We start from the raw sequence: 19,050 nt of genomic DNA, 5'->3' as shown, positions 1-19,050 counted from the left end.
GCCGTGGCTGCATGCTAACCAATGGGGAGGCGCGCCTAGCAGGTGGCAGCCCAGTTATCAGTGCATCTCGCTGCTGCTTTGGCGACTTAGTTTCACTGGGATCCCTGCCGCTCGATCCGTGGAACCGCACAGCAGATCACGCTGAATTCCACGAGGATTGTTCGTCCCAGAAAGAAAAAAAAACAATAATATACATAAAAAAAGACCTAAAACCTCCAGGGACAGCCGAGAGCAGCAAGACTCTGAACGGGATTTGCTTTGGGGTTTTGTGCACCAGATCCTTTCTGCAGGGGAACTTCGCACCAGAGCCTGACCTGATCATCAGAAACTTCCTGCTCCCTTCAGATCGTGGCTGGCGAACGTCACAGCGTGTGGTGGCTTTCCAAAGGCGCTGGGCATTTATTGATGATCACAAATGTTAGCTGTGGGGCAGATGGAAACTAACAGACAGAGTGCGTTTGTGCTGAGCAGTACCCCCCTGGCTGCGTTGCATAACATGGCCGAGATGAAGACCACTTTGTTCCCTTACGCTTTGCAGAACCCGTCCACGTTCAAAGCCCCGAGCCTGTCCTCTCTGAACGCACAGTTCCCCCTGGGAACTCCCCATGGGATTAGTGATATCCTGAGCAGGCCTCTGGGTGCTTCTCTTGGGTCATCAGGGAACCTCCTGACCAGCCTTCCTCGCATTAATGGACTAGCCACCTCCACAGGGATGTACTTTAACCCAGCAGCTGTGTCCAGGTACCCCAAGCCCTTGGCAGAGCTGCCAGGCAGAGCCCCCATCTTCTGGCCAGGAGTAATGCAGAGTTCTCCCTGGAGGGACCCCCGCCTGTCCTGCCCCTGTAAGTATCAAACTCCCAAGTAATTGTCTTTCTCGCCACTTAATAAAAGTTACAGACCCATCTAGACCCAAACTAGTTAATTAGCATCAAGCGTTAATATGTTTTAACCATGTTGTAACCTATATGATCATTTTCTATTTGGATTCATTTACAAGGATGGTCGGATTCACTTATATTCTCCCAAGAATGCTGTTTTTATCTTTTCTCACTATTTTGTAGATCTCCCACATTATTGCAATGTGCCCTGAGACTTACAGTGCAAAGCACCAGAAGGGTTAAATATTTATACTCCATTAAAAGAGGCAAAAATAACTGTAAATTGTTTATTTAAAGTTTAACGATTTGTGATATAATTAGCCACTGTGCAGTATAGCCTTTATAATATATATTTTACCTTCCATATAAATGAGACATACATATATATATATATATATGTTATTATTTATTTTAGCTCAAGGTGGAATGGTTCTTGATAAAGATGGGAAGAAGAAACACTCCAGGCCAACCTTCTCAGGACAACAGATTTTTGCACTGGAAAAAACATTTGAACAAACGAAATATCTGGCCGGGCCAGAAAGGGCCCGTCTGGCTTATTCTTTGGGCATGACTGAGAGCCAAGTCAAGGTATGATCACCTGCCTATATGTAAAATGTATATGTGTATGATGTCATATGATTTACTATGATATAACTGCAATAATGCCAAAATCAATTACCAGATTACTGTATTCTTAAAATTCTTCAAATTTAACTATGGATGTATATATATATATATATATATATATACACATATATACATTTATTTATTAAGGTGCATTTCCACTTTTTGTTTCACTATGTCACAATTTAGTCTTGTTCAGGACAGAGACTCTGTCCAGACTGTATTCATAAAATAAAAGATTAGTAATAAAAGTAATTAGGACAGGAAAGCCGCTTTATTTCATTTTATTGAACATCTGTAACCTGGATGATTAATGAAAGGAATGACATATTATTTAATTATTCAAGATAAATTATAAATACAGGTTTATACAATGCTATATGCAGACACATTTTCTGCAATGATTCCCCCAACAATAATAATAACTTTAAATATTAGCGTTTTATTTGTTTAATACCACGAAGAAAAACTTAGCAAAGTGTTGCACTTGAGTCAGATATTACTAAATAGTTCAAACCGTCTTTCTGTAAATTGGGTCTGGTATAATGCAATTACTGTATGGCATCCATAAGAACCAGAATGATTAATCTTGTTCTATGCGATACATGTATCCTTAAGTTTAAAATCTAAAGAGCGCTTTCTAATGATATAATGTAACTCATAATGTATACGATGTGTTATTATTTATGTAGCAGATGTACTCAGTTTACTAAATGCATGAAGTGCAGTCCCGTAAGAGTAATAACACGGTTATTTACTATATGATTTAATGTAATAATGACATATTAAAAAATGTAATAATCATATAGAAAAATAGAATTTGAAAGCCAATAAGAACCATTCGGCCCATCTAGCCTAGTGGCCTTTTCCTCATACCTTAAACAGTCCGGATAGCCACATGTCAATACCATGCATTCCCTCACTGTATTAACCTCTACCACTTCTGTTGGGAAGCCGTTCCACTTATGTACTTATCAGTATAGTATACATGATTATAATGGTGACTTCTGATTTGTTCGGTGTTATATTCTAATACATTAAGTAAAAGTGACATTTTGCCTACTTTGCCATCAATAAAAAAAAATCTGTTTTATTGTTCAACAGGTTTGGTTCCAAAACCGAAGAACAAAGTGGAGGAAAAGACATGCAGCCGAGATGGCCACAGCCAAGAAGAAACACGACTCAGAAACCGAGAAGATGAAGGAGAGCTCGGATAATGAGGATGATGATGAATATAACAAACCCCTGGACCCTAATTCAGACGATGAGAAAATCTCTAGATTGTTGAAAAAGCACAAATCCACAAACTTGAACCTACTCAGCCCCTGCAGCAATAACTCGGACACCTTGTGATAGATCCACAGGGCAAAGACTATACTCCCCCAAAACAAGGAACTGATCCACCCCCCCCCCCATTTAAAGCGCTTTAAAAGCTGAATTAACCAGGGTATTGATATTATTATAAAGAAGAAATTGTAAGTGGATGTTTAAAAGTGGTATGTGTTGTACAGCCTAAAATGTATGTTGAGATGTATATATTTTTTAAAGAATAAGTTATAAAAGAAACTTTTTTTTCCCTTTTCTTCTAAATATCTTATCGTTTCTTTCCCCCATATAATGTGGGATCGATGGACCTTTCATGATTCTACTATCAAATGAAGCGAAATTGGGTTAGATGGACCTTTCTCTTTTCGACTACTCAAAGTTGCCATTAAATTAACCTTTTCACTGCCAGCCCACTAAGCGTTGCTCCTCTGCTCTGGCACTAAAAGTGTTTCCTAAAATTAAATTTGTTACTTTTTTGTACAGACCCATTTTTCTCGCTTTATGTCTGTGTGTGTATATATATATATATATATATATATATATATATATATATATATATATATATATATATATATATATATATAGATTTTGTGATGTTTTTTTTTCTCATTGTAAAGAAAAAGCTCTTCTAAGGCTTTAACTCTCTATAAAAAAACCCTATAAGGACTTTGCTCATAATTTAGCCAAAAAGAGAGAAAAGCTTAACAATTTCTTTGGAAATTGGAGTTAAATACTGTTGTTCACAGTTGCTGAAAAAAGACTTTGTATATTCAATAAATTATTTAACAACTTCGCTTTATTAAAATTGTTTTAATTAATTTTATGAGATATGTAAAAAATGCTATTATTAAATATTTTTTACGGTTCAATTTTACCAGTTATGGGATGATTAGTGAGCTTTACCTTTACTAACAATCTGATATGGCGCAGACTTTAGATTAAACTAATTTTCATGACATAACATATTAAACGCGTGTTTTAATCTGGTTGAAAATATGATTAATTTGATCAAGATTCAAATCAAAATATTTTAGCGTGAATTCCATAATTTATTAAAATACGTTTAGTTAAACTCAATTTAATCAAAATCAAAAATAGATTGTTTAGGAACGAAGTGTTTACGGTGATTTTATAATTTTAACCACAAGAAAGAAAAAACTCATGGGTGCTTTATGAATGCCTTTTTCTCTGCGTGTATATGTGTTTATAAATCATTGTATATTTATATACAGAATATATATATATATATATATATATATATATATATGATTTTTATGCACATATATATTTCTTTGTAATCATTTTTGAAATTAATATTTTTAGATAAATCTAAATTCCTACAGTAACTCACAGTTTCAAAGATCCCAATTTGTAAGTATATTTTAAAAAGATAAATTACATCGTACATAATATGCGATCTGTTTTTATAATGTTCTTATATTCATTTAAATTAAGCTTGGGCAAAATTGCCCTTTTGGTAGGTAAAGATGGTGATTTATCGAGAACATTTTGCTTATCGGGTTCACTTTGTAAAGGACACAGAAAGGTCTAAAACAAAGTCATTTATAATCAAACCTTTCTTTTTAATTCAAACTAATTTCAAAATTAGTCAAACTGGTTTAAAAAAAAAAAACAACAACAAAAAAATAAAATATATTTTTTTTTTAGCAACTCAACACATTGGGTTTTACTTGAAGCCCGCCTGTCAGATTATTATATAACTGGGAAACTTGAGATAAAGTCATGTTCAACTTTTTATTATTATTATTTCTTTTCGATCTTAGGAGACAATATTGAAGCATAAAACCATTAAACAGTTATATAAACCATGTCTCCGACATTGGTATTTGTCTTGATTTTTCCCCCAATAGGAAGGTAGACTTTAGTTAAAAAAATATATTTTTATTTGTATCTATCTTTCCATAATATTTTCAGTAAAATATACTTCACTTAAATGTTATCTGGTACATAAGTGTGTGGTTGGCTGTGATGTTAATGTACAGGCTGCTATATTTTGAAAGTATCAACTATCATGCAAATAATGTATTTGTCGCACATTAGGAAAAAAAAAGAAAAAATAATAATAAAAAAAAATATATATATATATCTATATATATATGTTTTATTTTGTGTAAATGCAGATGGAAATGGGGAAAGTTTTTTAACTGGAGTAAATCATAATTCTTCAGTTTCTTATCTGTCTATACAGTAAGGATTGTTTTTTCAAGAGATGAATGAGACTCATTTGGCAGATTTCTGAAACAATCCCTTTGACACACTGTCTCTATGTCAAAACGTAATATATATGTGTATATAGTGTGTGTGTGTGTGTGTATATATATATATATATATATATGAATTAACCGATTTAGATGTCAACCCTGCAACTGTTCAGTGAGGAGTGTGTGAATGTAAATATACATACATATTTTAATGTGGTGGACATTGGCATGTGTAAATATAATGAAAGTAAGCAATAATGGTCTAAGATTTTAAATTGATACATCCTTAATTCCCAAAGGATGGAGCCTAACTAATAATAACTAATAACATATCATTTATGTTATTATTTTATTTAATGTACACAAAAAATACAAGGGAAACACACCATAAGAAGCATACAAAACTCATATTCCAGAATATGCTTTAAATGGCACAATAGTCTCAGTGGGTTAAAAGGCAGTGAAGTCCCACGGATTCAGCTCAATTGTAAGCAATACAGTCATGTAGAATTGGATAGGGCTAGTCAAAAGTGGGGTACTTTGACATAATGGTGGGCTAAGCAATAGATGTGATGGAATCTCCAAAACTTATGACTTGGGTGCTTTTAACTAGTGCACACTGATTGCTTGCTTTGTTGCATTTAACTTAATATACTATCTTTATATTATTTGCAATTATACTTTTTAGCTCTGACATCAACCAAGGGCATACGCATAGCCAGTGTATTGAATTCATTAAAATTTCCAGCCATTTTCCATGATCCCACAGTAAATGGCAGAACAGTATTGGAATTATACTCCATAATAATTATTATAATTAATATTAACTAATAAAAACTGATTATTATCAGCTCAAACTGGTAGATATAACAAGTTGCTCCTTTTATTTTCATTTTTTTAGCAATCTCTGCATGAGTCTCTATGCAGTACATGTCTAAAGATATTTACACGTGTATCTTGTGATCAAGAATCATTTTAAACCATCCAGTAAGGCAGCAAATGGCAGCTCCACCATACAGTACATCAGAAAATAACATAGCTCATTCATTTCAACGTTTAATGGAAAACAAAAATATTATTACTATGATGAATATAAAGAGCTAGGGTTGGGTTTTCGAATATGGCATATTTTCAGAATGCATAAATATTTAAATATATTTATATGAAACTCCAGGAGTAACTTTGTTGAGCAAATGTCATCTTCAATCCAACTTTTAATTGGTTTCTGGTTTCATAATGAGGTTTTCTGGCTATGGCTTCAGTGTGCTATACTTGAGTGCTTTAGCTGTGTGAATACATGCCTATAAGTAAAGACTTGTGAATGTGCAAAGCCAATGTAAATGTCCATTATGGGACAATAAAGTCAGGCAAATTTTACATTGTGTTGCTGTTCATTGTGGTGAGGCCACAGCAAAGTTTCCTCTTCAGATCACACACTATATTTACTTGCATTGAGAATATGCAAATATTTTTATGGAGCAACACTTGTTCAAATAAACTGGACATGGTGTGGTTATTTGACCTAAAGCCATAAAATGAATCCATCCAGTAGGTCTATTCACCAAGGTAAGAACTATAGCAGGCATAGAGCTTTTTCTTTGGACAAGGAGACAGGTTGAGTGCTAGATGTACAACCAAGATTTTCCAGGAATAAATAAAAACAAAGAAAACATTATGGGGACAACATAAGTAATATAAGGAACATCATGTACAGAAAAAAAACTATGCCACTCTAGCACGTGCTCTACCGGCTCATTCACAAAAATGTACACAATAAAATGTACTGAGTGTGTCATTGCAACAATGGATTTATTTGTTTCACGGATTTCAACACCAAAATTGGAACAATGTATTTATGTAATAATGATATACCATTTTCATGTCATTCAAAAATGAAATTAATACACCTTCATTAGGACTATTTCTTAAACTTTTCTAGCACAAATGGTCTGGATGGGATTTGCAGAGTGGTCCACTTATACCTCTTATTTTCCTTAAAATGTTTAGCTTTCTGCTCAAGACCTCCTGATCCCTGCATTAGCCCAAACACCAATGGTCAATCAATTCTAGCCCTATGGTTCCTGTTGTTGTTAGTTACAGCATCTTCATCCTCTGACGAAGGGAGCTTGTCACTACGCATCTCCAGGACAAAAAAAATAATCAAGTTCTAAAGTATCACATAAACTGAGGTTGCAACCAAAATTTCCATTTAAATCTGGGTAATGGAAAAGCCCATTGCCGCTTCTCACCGAGCGTGTAGTTTGGAATCCTTTTCGAGGACAGTCTAAAAAGTTTCGTCTTTTTTTTGTACATGAAGGGCCACAGAGATCCGTATCCATTGGATCTTCCAACAGATTATGGTGTTGGAGAAAGGTAACTGCAGTCTCTTTGTTTAATATTGTGTTGCAGTAGAACTCTTTGGTCAGAATGGTTTTGGGGTCACATGCCACACAATAACTAATAATAACTCCTTGTGTATCTAGGGGAATTTTCAAGGGCTTGCCAGTGCCTCCCATCGTTCTACTGATGCCCATGAAACTGTTGATCTGGATTATGTTGAGTCATGCTGAGTCAGCTTCATTTGGAGACAACATTACACATTGGCAAGATTTTCCCTTTAGTTTTTTTCTCTGTGTGCAACTTTCTTTTTGGTGTACATTGAAACCTTGCAAAATTCGGTTGTATACTTTAATGTATAAAATTTGGGATTTTCTGTGTGAATGACCTCACACTTGACTTGACATCTAAATTTAGTAGGGAACTCACCATGATAGAGTTGATAAATGTGAGTGTTAGATTCTAAGTTATATGCAGGAAGCACTTCATTTAGCAGAGGAGAGATGTCCTTGAGTGACCCATGGAACCCACAGAGAAGGCTAAACTTAAAGGGGCTTAAACAAAAACTGGGCCTTTGGTGAGAAAATGTACAGTAGCAGCGTGGGCATGATCATTTAGGTCTGATGCCATTTCCTGTAATGGAATTCCTACTTTTCTTCTATGGACTTTCTATACAGTAGTCAACGAGTCTGGAAAATATACACAGCGTCAAGCCAGAATTTGCCTTCCCTTGGATGGAATGCTCACAACCCATGAGTGTGTGCGTGTGTGACATGGGTCACAAACCGCTAAACCCATCAAGAATCCACTAATTTATTCAGGAGTTGTGGAAAAGGGACAGCCTCATGTTCATCCATGTTTAATCAAATAACATATACGTGACTTTAAATTTTAAATGGCCTCTCATCTGTTTTATCTAACACATTAATTCTTATTAGCCTTTTTATTATTATTTTATTAAAAAAGCAAAAGATACTTGGTTTTGGAATGTGCAGTTTACACAAAAAGTCTTGTCTGGTTGAGCATTATGATAGTAGTAGCTCATATTTGTGCCAGAGGTTCCACTTCCTATGTGACATGCCAAGAAATGATAATATCCATTTGTAATTGATTCCAAGATGTAACAGCTATTGTACCTTTATTCCTGTTGAGAGCAGTCATTTAAGGCTTCTGAATATACAAGCATTTGCGCATTTGAATGCTAAAGCTAATGCGGATTTTTAACAACCATTTAATGATTATGGATTTAACACTGTTGTGAACAGACCCTATAAATCCCAATCAGTGAATGCTTCTATTGACTGCTGGTGGTCACTCTATGGCTATGTAAAAAAAAAGATAAAGCATCTGCTAGATGAAACGATGTGACCATCAAATTGTTCTGGGACAATTTCATCATCTTTGATAAAAGTATATAGGAAATACATTGGTGTGTGGACTCATTGAAACCCGTAGTGGAAGTTAAACAAGCCATATCTCAGGCTGTTTCTGTAGATAGTATTTTCGATTGAGTGCATGGTTTGCTTGTCAGCAAGGCTTATATATATATGAATTCCAATGGCCTACCTATGGTTTTGAAAGAATAAAAAGCATCTACTGGAAATGCCTCTATGGCTATATCGCTTACCTAGAATAGCAGTAAAGTAGTATAATAAAATGTGTTTCAATATTTGCTGAAGTCATAACCAGTTAATGCATTAATGATTGCTCAATCTTTTTTACATTACTGTAAATACTATAAATGAAAACTAGCATTGCACTATTCTGAAGTATACAATTCAGGTGGGTATTACTGTGAACATTTTGTTCACTCACCTTATATTTCCTTCTTCCTTTGTTCAGTCAGTAGCCAATAAGTAAAAGATATCCCATAAGAAGTGCTACTAACTAGATTAAAAATAAACTTTGTTTTAAAGACAAACTTTGCCGTAATCACGGAAGCAATATGTAAAGTCTATAGAGTTAGTACAGCTGTGTTTAAGGTATACACTCCCAATGATCACGTGATAATAGGATCTAATAATTCGAGGCAAAGGTTGCATGAGAGATCACTATAAGTAATCGTTTTATTGACACCATGCTACTTCAAATCATTAACACATTCCTAGCTCACTGGGTAACCTTCCTTGGCACCCTGTCACATTCTGTTGGTTTAATGCTTTTTAAATTATGTTGGTAACTACTCAGAGTAGAATTATGGCCAAGTGACATTAGTGGGCTATTAACTAGTTATTTGTATGACTGACTCAGATGTTTGTTGCCCCGAACCCTACTGTTCCTGGAGCTGACAGGTACACGTGGGCTGGTGTGGCAACAACTACTTAGGATTCCCCAGGAGATTGGCAATAGCTGGAGGTGTTCCTGCAGCCAAGCCAACCCCAGAGGCACCTGCTCCTGCCAACTCCAGGATGTCAATTCAGGGTGTACTTGATCGACACATGGATAGGTAGCCATCAAGCAGGTAAGTAGGCCCGACACCCATGCAAAATTGTCTAAACATATGAAAGAGGTCCTTAACCCGGAGAATTGTGCTTCTGAAGAACTTCCATATCTAATGTTGCAAATCAAAGATTAAATGTTTTGTTGACATTAAATTTTATGCACATATGGACTAATCTTGCCACAAAAAATCTTTCGTCATCTCCACTTTAGGAGAGGTTACCTTATTATACTTAAGAGTACTTAATGGACTCAAACAACCTATAGCCATTTTGGGCACCATAGGCCGAACGAGGTCTACAAAACCCTTTGTAGACTAACTTCCTACTCATCAACCCTGCTAGCCCTTACTAGCTCTTCTAACTGTCTGTAGAAAGACAGGCAAGCGACTCCATCAGCTGGTTTGGAATCACTATCTCTCTCTCACTGCACTAATTAAACATGAAGAACAGGGCCAGTGTTCAGTATGAAAGCAGATGGATTATTTCACAATAGAACAATCCTACTCAAAGGTGACATCATGAGTGTACATGAGAAACCATAGGATAGCTGTCCAAGGTACCCTCAATATATCCCCATATGCATTGTTTCTGCTATTCAGTGTAAAATATTTTGTTGTGATGGGATGCATGCATTAGGCTTACCTTCTCCTCTTACATTTACCATTTATGCAATAAATACCATTTTGCTGAATTGCCACTGGTTTTTCGTGTTTTCTGTAGCTCCTCAGAACTTGTCATCTGACTTTATGTATGTATTTACAGCATTTTAAACAAACTAATACACTGTAGTGTTTGGTTACTTTTACTCTTCCTGGTTATAACAAGACTGTCCAGCTTTATTATACAAAATCTTATCAGTTGTTCCTGAGGTCCAATACTCTTATAAACGTAAAAAAAAACGGCTTAGCAGCAGCAAGCATTATTTTATCAGACTGAGAATTTACATTTTTATTATCAGACTATACTCGAAACACTAAAGGCTGATTAAAGCAATTTTCACTTTGGATATGTCCAGTTATAGATTTTGTCACTGGGAAATTCCCATACTGGTTAAATGTTCAAATAATTTGGCTACATCTGCTACAGGGAGTGCGCCGGTTTTTGACTATTTATGTAAATCTTCGTCCAATGGGTCTCCTGGTCTTCATGAAGTGATCTTCTCCGCGTTGTGGCGCCCTGTGCGGACTACTCCTCTGGCGCCCCCCCTCACTACCCCCCTCTCTGCCCCTTCAAACTACCCGCCCTCTCTGCCCCTTCAAACTACCCCCCCTCAAACTACCCCCCCCTCTGCCCCTTCAAACTACCCCTTCAAACTACCCCCCCCTCTGCCCCTTCAAACTACCCCCCCTCTGCCCCTTCAAACTACCCCCCCCTCTGCCCCTTCAAACTACCCCCCCTCTGCCCCTTCAAACTACCCCCCCTCTGCCCCTTCAAACTACCCCCCCTCTGCCCCTTCAAACTACCCCCCCCCTGCCCCTTCAAACTACCCCCCCCTGCCCCTTCAAACTACCCCCCCTGCCCCTTCAAACTACCCCCCCCTCTGCCCCTTCAAACTACCCCCCCCCTCTGCCCCTTCAAACTACCCCCCCTCTGCCCCTTCAAACTACCCCCCCCTGCCCCTTCAAACTACCCCCCCCTGCCCCTTCAAACTACCCCCCCCTCTGCCCCTTCAAACTACCCCCCCTCTGCCCCTTCAAACTACCCCCCCTCTGCCCCTTCAAACTACCCCCCCCCCCTCTGCCCCTTCAAACTACCCCCCCCTCTGCCCCTTCAAACTACCCCCCCCTCTGCCCCTTCAAACTACCTCCCCCCACACTTACCTTGTTGCCGGAGTCCTGCGGTAAGAGCGGGAGGCATCCGTCTTCTCGCTCTGCCGGCATTTCATGTTGAGCGCCGGTATAGTCCGGCGCTCAACATGAGATGCTGGCACCGCGACGGAGTCACGGAGAGTAAGGGGCGCCGAGCGGTTGCCGAGAACTTCACGAGCAACCGCTCGGCACCCCTGACCGGGACTTAGATTAAAGCATCGTTTTTTTTTTTTTAAACTTTATTTAACATCAATGATGTTAAATAAAGTTTAAAAAAAAAAACGATGCTTTAATCTAAGTCCCGGTCAGGCGCCCCTGCAACCATGGCGCCCTGTGCGGTCGCACAGGTCGCACACCCCTAAGGCCGGCCCTGTCAAGTAACTTCTGTTTTTGGGGGATTTAAAGGGGTGTTGCTTCCCCTACCCTTACACAGGACAAACACAATCTAAAATAGATTGTTACATTTTGTTCCTAGGAAGCTTGACTCACTGCCAACGTAGTGAAGATCATTTCATGTTTCTTGTTACTACATTGGCCTAGCTGTTTGTTGTAGAGCTGGCCACGTCGTAGCACATTCAGCTATGCATGAAATCTTGCAAGAAACGCACATCTCCTGCCAAAAGTGTTCTGATAAAAGGAGTGACACACATGTAATGTCTCTTTCCAGGAACACAGCAGAGGAGGATGGACAGCAGATACAGCAGAGAGGACACAGAGAAGGGGAGGTAAGGAAAAGACAGTGCTCATCCAGAGGTGTAACAGAGGTCTCTACAGGGGCCCGCATTCAAGTGGTAACCCTGAAACCTCCTGTTAGTAACTTCTGCAATGGCCATAAACTGTGCTGCATGACAAAACGATTGCCTGTGTTAAGGGAAGTCCATGGGTTCTATAAGAAACTGGTCTTCCTGCAACACTTTCCTGAGTGTCTGAATTTCTGTGGGAGTTACTGTGAAAGAGGGAGAAAGCGAGCATTTGCTGTAACAATTCCCCTTTTGGCCAGCTCTATCCATTTAACAGTGGCAGTCTTTCTTTTACAGTTTACTGATAGTACAATATATGGGACTAGACAAGTTTGCACAAACTGATAGTGTATGGAAATCGATCCTTCAATATTCAAATATTGGGGACTCCCACACATTATTTCATTACTAGTATCAGAATAAAAATATGTTTTAAAGAACGCAATGTTTTCCATAATATAATGCTTTCAGGCAGCTGAATATTAGCCATTTGTACGTGTCCTAGCTCTGTTATTTTAGCCCAATCTACGGACTCATTTCCACGATGTCTGTGTTAAACTAAAGAATGTCTCAGTTTTATTCACCGTGCCAGACAAGCTAATGAAAGTCTAAGGAGGAACGGACTTCATTAGCATTTATGTGAAGAATCAGCTCGCTGTGGTGTCTAAACAGGGATAGTCATTCAAAATATCACATGACTGACAACAATGGCCGCCACCAGATCTGCACATAAGCGATGTTTGTTGGAACAAAATGAGATAAAATCAGGTTTTGGTCAAAGCTAAAATACATACTGTGAGCAGGCAATGTTTTCCCCATGGGACTTCCTCTATAAGAAAACATTTTAAAAAGTCTCCAGGAACAATACAATAAACTTGGGCAAACTCAGGGTTGCTTTAAAGGTTACCAGGAGCCTGGACAAGTTCCCCAAACCTTCCCACTCCCCATCCACAATTTTCATGATACTTTTCATGAATACAACAGAATACTTTTAGTACCAATCGAGTCGGGGCAGAAGATATTACAAACATATATTATTGAAAATTGTTCCAGGAAAGAAGTTGGTTGTTCTTGGTCTCACCCTTAACAGGCTCCACATGTTCACTTCATTGTTAATTGCATCCATCCACAGGAATTAAGAAATCAATTTACTAAAAATATTACGAGACACAAACTCCCTTTAATTAACTAAAAAAAGTTTACCAAAATGTTTTTCCTGCGTCTTCTGCTAAAATATATCATTGACTTTCATTTGAAAGATTAGCATATCACCTAATTAAAACCCATTCCATTAATCATCCTAGGCAGATGAAAAGCACACAGCTGCAACAACTCTAATTAGAATTTGATGATGTAATAAATAGGCTCCATTTATTATATTCATTGGTGATTACTCAAGGGAGTGGAAATCATTTCACATCCCAGCTTAGTGAGCAGCGCATAGCAATGCCGCAAGGAAACAGTTAAGCGGTGCTACTGGGGAAAATACTGATGGACACTAACCATCACTTTCTTGGAGCCAGGAAGCAAGCAGACAGACATTATTTGTGTATAACTCTAGAGGTATCCCTATAAGAATCTCTCCAATGTCTATGGACATTTGTAAGGCTACAAGACCCTGGACAAGATACTTTTTTGTAGAGTAATAGTTATGGAAATATTTTGTTTAAAAGAAAGTCTCTGATGGTTGATTAGAACTTCGTCCTAAATTCGCCCCCCTATTCTTACTCCTGCGCCATAGGCTGCCAGAACAAATAGGCTTCCACCAAAGAGGAGAAGATTTATGGAGAGGAACAGGACAATTCCCCTCTAAGTTGCTCTGATTTGGTTGCTCTGATTTTGGTCCACTACCAGTTGTGTTTTATTTTCTATTCCAAATACAGCCACCAGGGTCTCTATAGTAGTCAGGACCTTACTCAGAGCGTACATGATGGCTGGGGCCCTTTCTATGCAGCTCTTATGGACTTTCTATGGATCCTCTTTTACGTGTGTTAGGAAAGGAATCAATAGTGTTTTGGTATTTTTGCCACAGGGCTACTAGGATTAACTTAACTTCAAGATTTAAGTATTGCCAGATTTCCTCTTGTGAAGAAGAATCCCGACAACTAAGGGACATATAACCTAAGAATTAATAAATATCCCCTACATTTCATATAGAAAATAGGTATGTGACATAGGTATGGAGAGTGAAACCAGAATTTGTAAAACCCTTAAAATAACTAATATATGACCATTCTGTGGTACCATTGTATTCTCATTGTTTATTTGATTTATATCTTCAACGCCAAGTTCACATGTGATTTTAATTGATCTATACATACAAAGCTGGGTTTGTGTGTTATTCTGTTGATCTATACCTGCTATGCTATGTTTCCATATCATGCAAGTGCTGTTTACATGTGTTGTTTATTTGAGCTATACCTGAACTACAGGGAGGAAGGAAAAGAGAGGTGTGGCTTAGCGAATGAGGGGACAAATGGACTCTGGGGATGATTACGGGGGGAGAGTACCTATCCAAGTCACAGTAGGGTCAGAAGGAGGGAAGACTGCAGTGACTCTCACAGTCTCCCACTAATCTGTAGTCAGTGTGGCAAATATTTTTTTTTGTGTGTGTGGGAGCGGAGGGAGTGATGGCCAAGGAAATAATTGCCTAGGGTCCAATTTTTTATTATTTAAAATTTTTTTTTCCCTATCTTTAATGTATTAAACGTACATTATTGTTACCAGTATTTCCAGTTATATATTTTTTGTACTTGTTTGCACTTGCACATAAATAATCTCTAATTCAAACTAGTTGTTTGTTACAAGATATTTTTCCTTTGTTTTTTGTCGAGGGGGTAGCCAGAGAACACCTAAAGGCCAGCCCTGATTTTTAAACTGCCCCAAAACTCAGATTAAGCCTTCCCTCTAGAATAACAGGTTTATATGTTCAATATTTATTCCATGTTTGAGTACTGCAATCCAATTGAACCTCCCATCTGAACACAAACATACAAAGAAAGGAAAATATTATCCAACACATTTCACAATTAACAGTTTATTGCTTGAAGTTGAGAACCAGAAAGCATAGGTTGTCTAAAGGTGATTAAGACATAACCCTCGGTGGATTCACCATTTACATGAACACAATCATGTGGTTTAATTATGACAGACATGGCAAAAAACATGAAACACCTTTCCTCTTCTTTCAGTACAATTGTCTCAAACACTGATTGTATCATCCAGAAGACAAATTCTTTATGCAGACACAAAATCATTCCCAAAAGTAGTGATTCATACCGAAAATCGAGCATTGATCTAATGTCATCGCTTACTCCATGAACTCAGTAGTGTTCTAAATTAAATCAATAAAAGAAACATTTGTGTTTCATCAACAGACTTCTCAAATCCCCTTTTAATGTTGTACTCTGGGGTAAGATCATATCCGCAGTGCTCAGTAAAAGGTGTGACTAATCGCAACCAGCTACAAGGTTTTCTTTTGTAAAACTTTAAAGGTTTAGTCTATATGAAACTAATTCTACCTGAAACAGACAAAGTCTATGATATCCCCCCCATCTATAATATACTACTTGGCACCATGATACAAAAAAGACAGACTGAATAAAAGTTTACGAAATTCTTAAAACATACACCCAAGCCTATCTATAAAGTTCACATTCAGTCTGTAATATCACATAGTAATAAGTTATTACAAGAATAACAAAGGGAAAACAGCAAAAGTATATATGAATTGTACTGACTATGGTATATACTTAGTAAGGACAAAAACACAAAGGTTATATAAATTTTGGTTGCTGATATACATTTATCTAAAAATGCTACTCCTGAATGCTCGTTACTAACATGGCACTGAAGCCCCATACAGGAAGGAATACTTAGCTTAGGTTTTGGTAAGATTTATAAATTATTTTAAAAAGTATATATATATTTATATTTTTATATATGAATGTGTGTATATGCATATACATAGTTATACACATATAAACACACACATACACTCACACACACGTACACACATACATTTGAAAAGCAGCTGCTGTGTGTTTCAAGAACCATGTTATATGGCAGTGTAGTAAGTAACATGGACCCGAGAAATAATGTAACAAAGAGGGTGTGAGGGAGTCTGGGATTCTATCTAAAGCGTGATAGCCATCATTCTTTCATAATGGCTATTGATCTGAATGGTCGTTAAAGGTGATCATGATTATTGCACATTAGTGGCTATAGCCTTATCTATTCTTCCACGAGACAGATGCATTGGTCAACAATACACCTGAAACCATTGTCTTGATTACTCTAAGAATAACCAGCCCTGCATTGCTTCAGATGAGCGTCACCAGACATTGTGCCTTTATGACTTCATTAGCGTTTAAGTCTTAAAGAAAACCTATAAAAAGCTGAAAAAGGGTGAACAGTGAGAACAGGGTCTCTCTAAGTTTCATCACGATTGAAAATCTTTGCAGTGATCTTAGTCCCATCAGAACTGCTGGGGTAATTCCTCTATGTCACTGTAGGCTCCAGCTATGCATTGCACTGTGCTACTGGTGCCCAGTGTACTACTGAGTCTGGATAATCCAACAAAACCCCGGTGGTGGAGAAATTTTAGGTGGGTATCAGTCATCCATTTGTGCGGAACCTGCGGAAACTTTTTAGAAGAAAAATATGCCTATAGATTTGTTTATGGAATAAAGAAGCAGAGGCTCAGCACTTCAATGGTGAGGTAAGTTTATTTCACCATTGAAGCGCTGAGCCTCTGCTTCTTTATTCCATATATTTGAGGGACTGGTGGTACACTGGCTTGTGCACCACCTCATAACTGGAGTGCCGTATTCTCACTTTTCGTTTTTGTGTATAGATTTGTATAGTTTGATATGGGATTTTGGCAACACAACAGTGAATTAAAATTACCAAACTAAAAGAATATATATATATATTTTCTAACAGATGTTATATGACCGTACAAGAAAGTGAGGTATGTGAGACTTCTCGGGATATTAAAGTCTATAGTGGAGGATCCATAATTTACAAATGTGGCTGTTAGAAGTTGTTTTCATCTGCCCTTTTGTAAAATGGAGGCTGATTTACTGCTGTACTGCTAGCGTCCTCACAATGTGGTCTCCCGATATATCTTCTCATTGTGCTGGCATCTTTTTCCTGTAGAAGAAAAAAAAAAAAGATTCCATTCTATTAGCATAAAAATGCAGTATACAAAAATACAACAGAAATGAAACCAATATATACATATATATATCACGACTCTAAAAATGTACCACAGGGAATATAAACCAAATCTGATAAAGAAAAAGAAAGAAAATGTATATTTACCACCACATCACTGCACGATACAACACTTGTGCACATGAGCATTGGCTTTACCTGCCCCTGAGGCTATTCGGAAGGACAGGAAGACAGGCTGTAAAGAGAGGGGAACAAAAACTGTTTAAAAGGAAACCAGGGACTGACTCCCTCAGATGTTAAATGCTGTATTAACACCTTCATATGAGAAAAGTGGACTGAATACGATGCTCCATAACCTGGAAGCTCGTAGACTCTGTCAAAGTCATGGCATGTCTTTTCGTCAGAAACAAGGTCTCGCTACTTTAATTCAAAGAGTGAAACGATTGGTTGGCAGAGCTGGACAGTTGTTTATTTCTTCACTACACTGAATTCAAGAGGTAGAGCCATGAATAGCTGTTTTAAAGAAGGTAGTTTAGCCTGTACTAGAGCCTTGTGCGAGATTGTTTTTTTAATCCCGCAACATATGTGTCCAATCCCGCCCACCCCCTTAACTGATCTGCAGATTTCCCGCACACTCCCGCAAGGCTGCCTTCGCGCTGCTCCCACACAACGTTTCTTCTCTTGTTCCACCCAGGAACCCAGCAAAGTCAAGTGAATTTACGTCACTTCACGTGACTCTGCTGGGTTCCTGGGCGAAACAAGAGAAGAGACATTCTCTGGTGTGGGAGCAACGCGAAGGCAGCCTTGCAGGAGTACGCGGGATTACTGGGACCCGCAGGTACATTGTCGGAACACCCGCTCCTGCCCGCAACACTCGAAAAAAACGCCCGCGGGACCCGCATCCCAATGCAGTCCTCTAGTCTGTACTTTATAGGGAACACATCATGTCTACTAACAAGCGAGCACACGTTCTTTAACCCCTTCAGCCACAGGGGTTTTTGGTACCTCAAGTCCCAGAGCAATTTTGCCATTTTTGCAGTATGTCAGTTCAGCAATTATTCCCCTTTCCTGCGAATAGTGTATCCATGTAAACTATATATTGTTTTTTCAAAGAGAGAGAGGGGGCTTTCTTTTGATACCAAAGTTAGATAATTAGCTGAACGTTAAGGATGAGAAATTTAGTTAAAAAAAAAAAAAACTAAATTAACCTGTTTTTTTTATATATATTTTCCCCTTTGAATCCAAAATTAGGTAAAGTGACAGAATATCCCCTCAAAGTGCAGCAATTCAGGTGTCCTGCTTTTCAGAAATACCTAATTTATATAGAATTTCCATACTTTCCCAGCACTTATAGGGAACATACTATAAGGTGTACATTATTCTTTACAAAGCCTGAAGTACAATTTGGGTGAAAAATACAAATTACCAAAACACACTTTGGCCGAGGCTGGTGGTAAAGTTAGTGAATGGAATATGTTAAAATGCAAAGATTTGAA

The 19,050-nt window shown here is 37.8% G+C and overlaps 2 protein-coding genes across 3 annotated transcripts in view; one reads left to right on the top strand and one right to left on the bottom strand.

The window, feature by feature from the left end:
• The first annotated feature begins 227 nt into the window (after window positions 1-227).
• NKX6-2 (NK6 homeobox 2) lies at window positions 228-3,277 on the top strand. The gene is made up of 3 exons (XM_053450445.1): window positions 228-842; window positions 1,294-1,466; window positions 2,607-3,277. Exons 1-3 carry the CDS (start codon window positions 416-418, stop codon window positions 2,853-2,855), a joined length of 849 nt encoding a protein of 282 aa, XP_053306420.1. The 5' UTR covers window positions 228-415; the 3' UTR covers window positions 2,856-3,277.
• Window positions 3,278-17,127: 13,850 nt separating this feature from the next.
• INPP5A (inositol polyphosphate-5-phosphatase A) overlaps window positions 17,128-19,050 on the bottom strand; it is a 199,890-nt gene continuing 197,967 nt past the window's right edge. The window contains exons 15-16 of one of the 2 annotated variants that reach the window (XM_053450442.1): window positions 17,702-17,789; window positions 17,128-17,530 (exon numbers count right to left, since the gene is read on the bottom strand). In XM_053450442.1, the coding sequence (XP_053306417.1) occupies window positions 17,709-17,789 (81 nt within the window). In that variant the 3' untranslated portion in view covers window positions 17,128-17,530; window positions 17,702-17,708. The remainder of the gene's footprint in view (window positions 17,531-17,701; window positions 17,790-19,050) is intronic. The other variant, XM_053450441.1, reaches the window with a different exon arrangement.

The sequence above is a fragment of the Spea bombifrons genome, chromosome 11, assembly GCF_027358695.1.
Source record: "Spea bombifrons isolate aSpeBom1 chromosome 11, aSpeBom1.2.pri, whole genome shotgun sequence".
Taxonomy (NCBI): domain Eukaryota; kingdom Metazoa; phylum Chordata; class Amphibia; order Anura; family Pelobatidae; genus Spea; species Spea bombifrons.
Note: the sequence above shows the minus strand (reverse complement) of the source record. Positions and strands in the feature narration are given on the sequence as shown.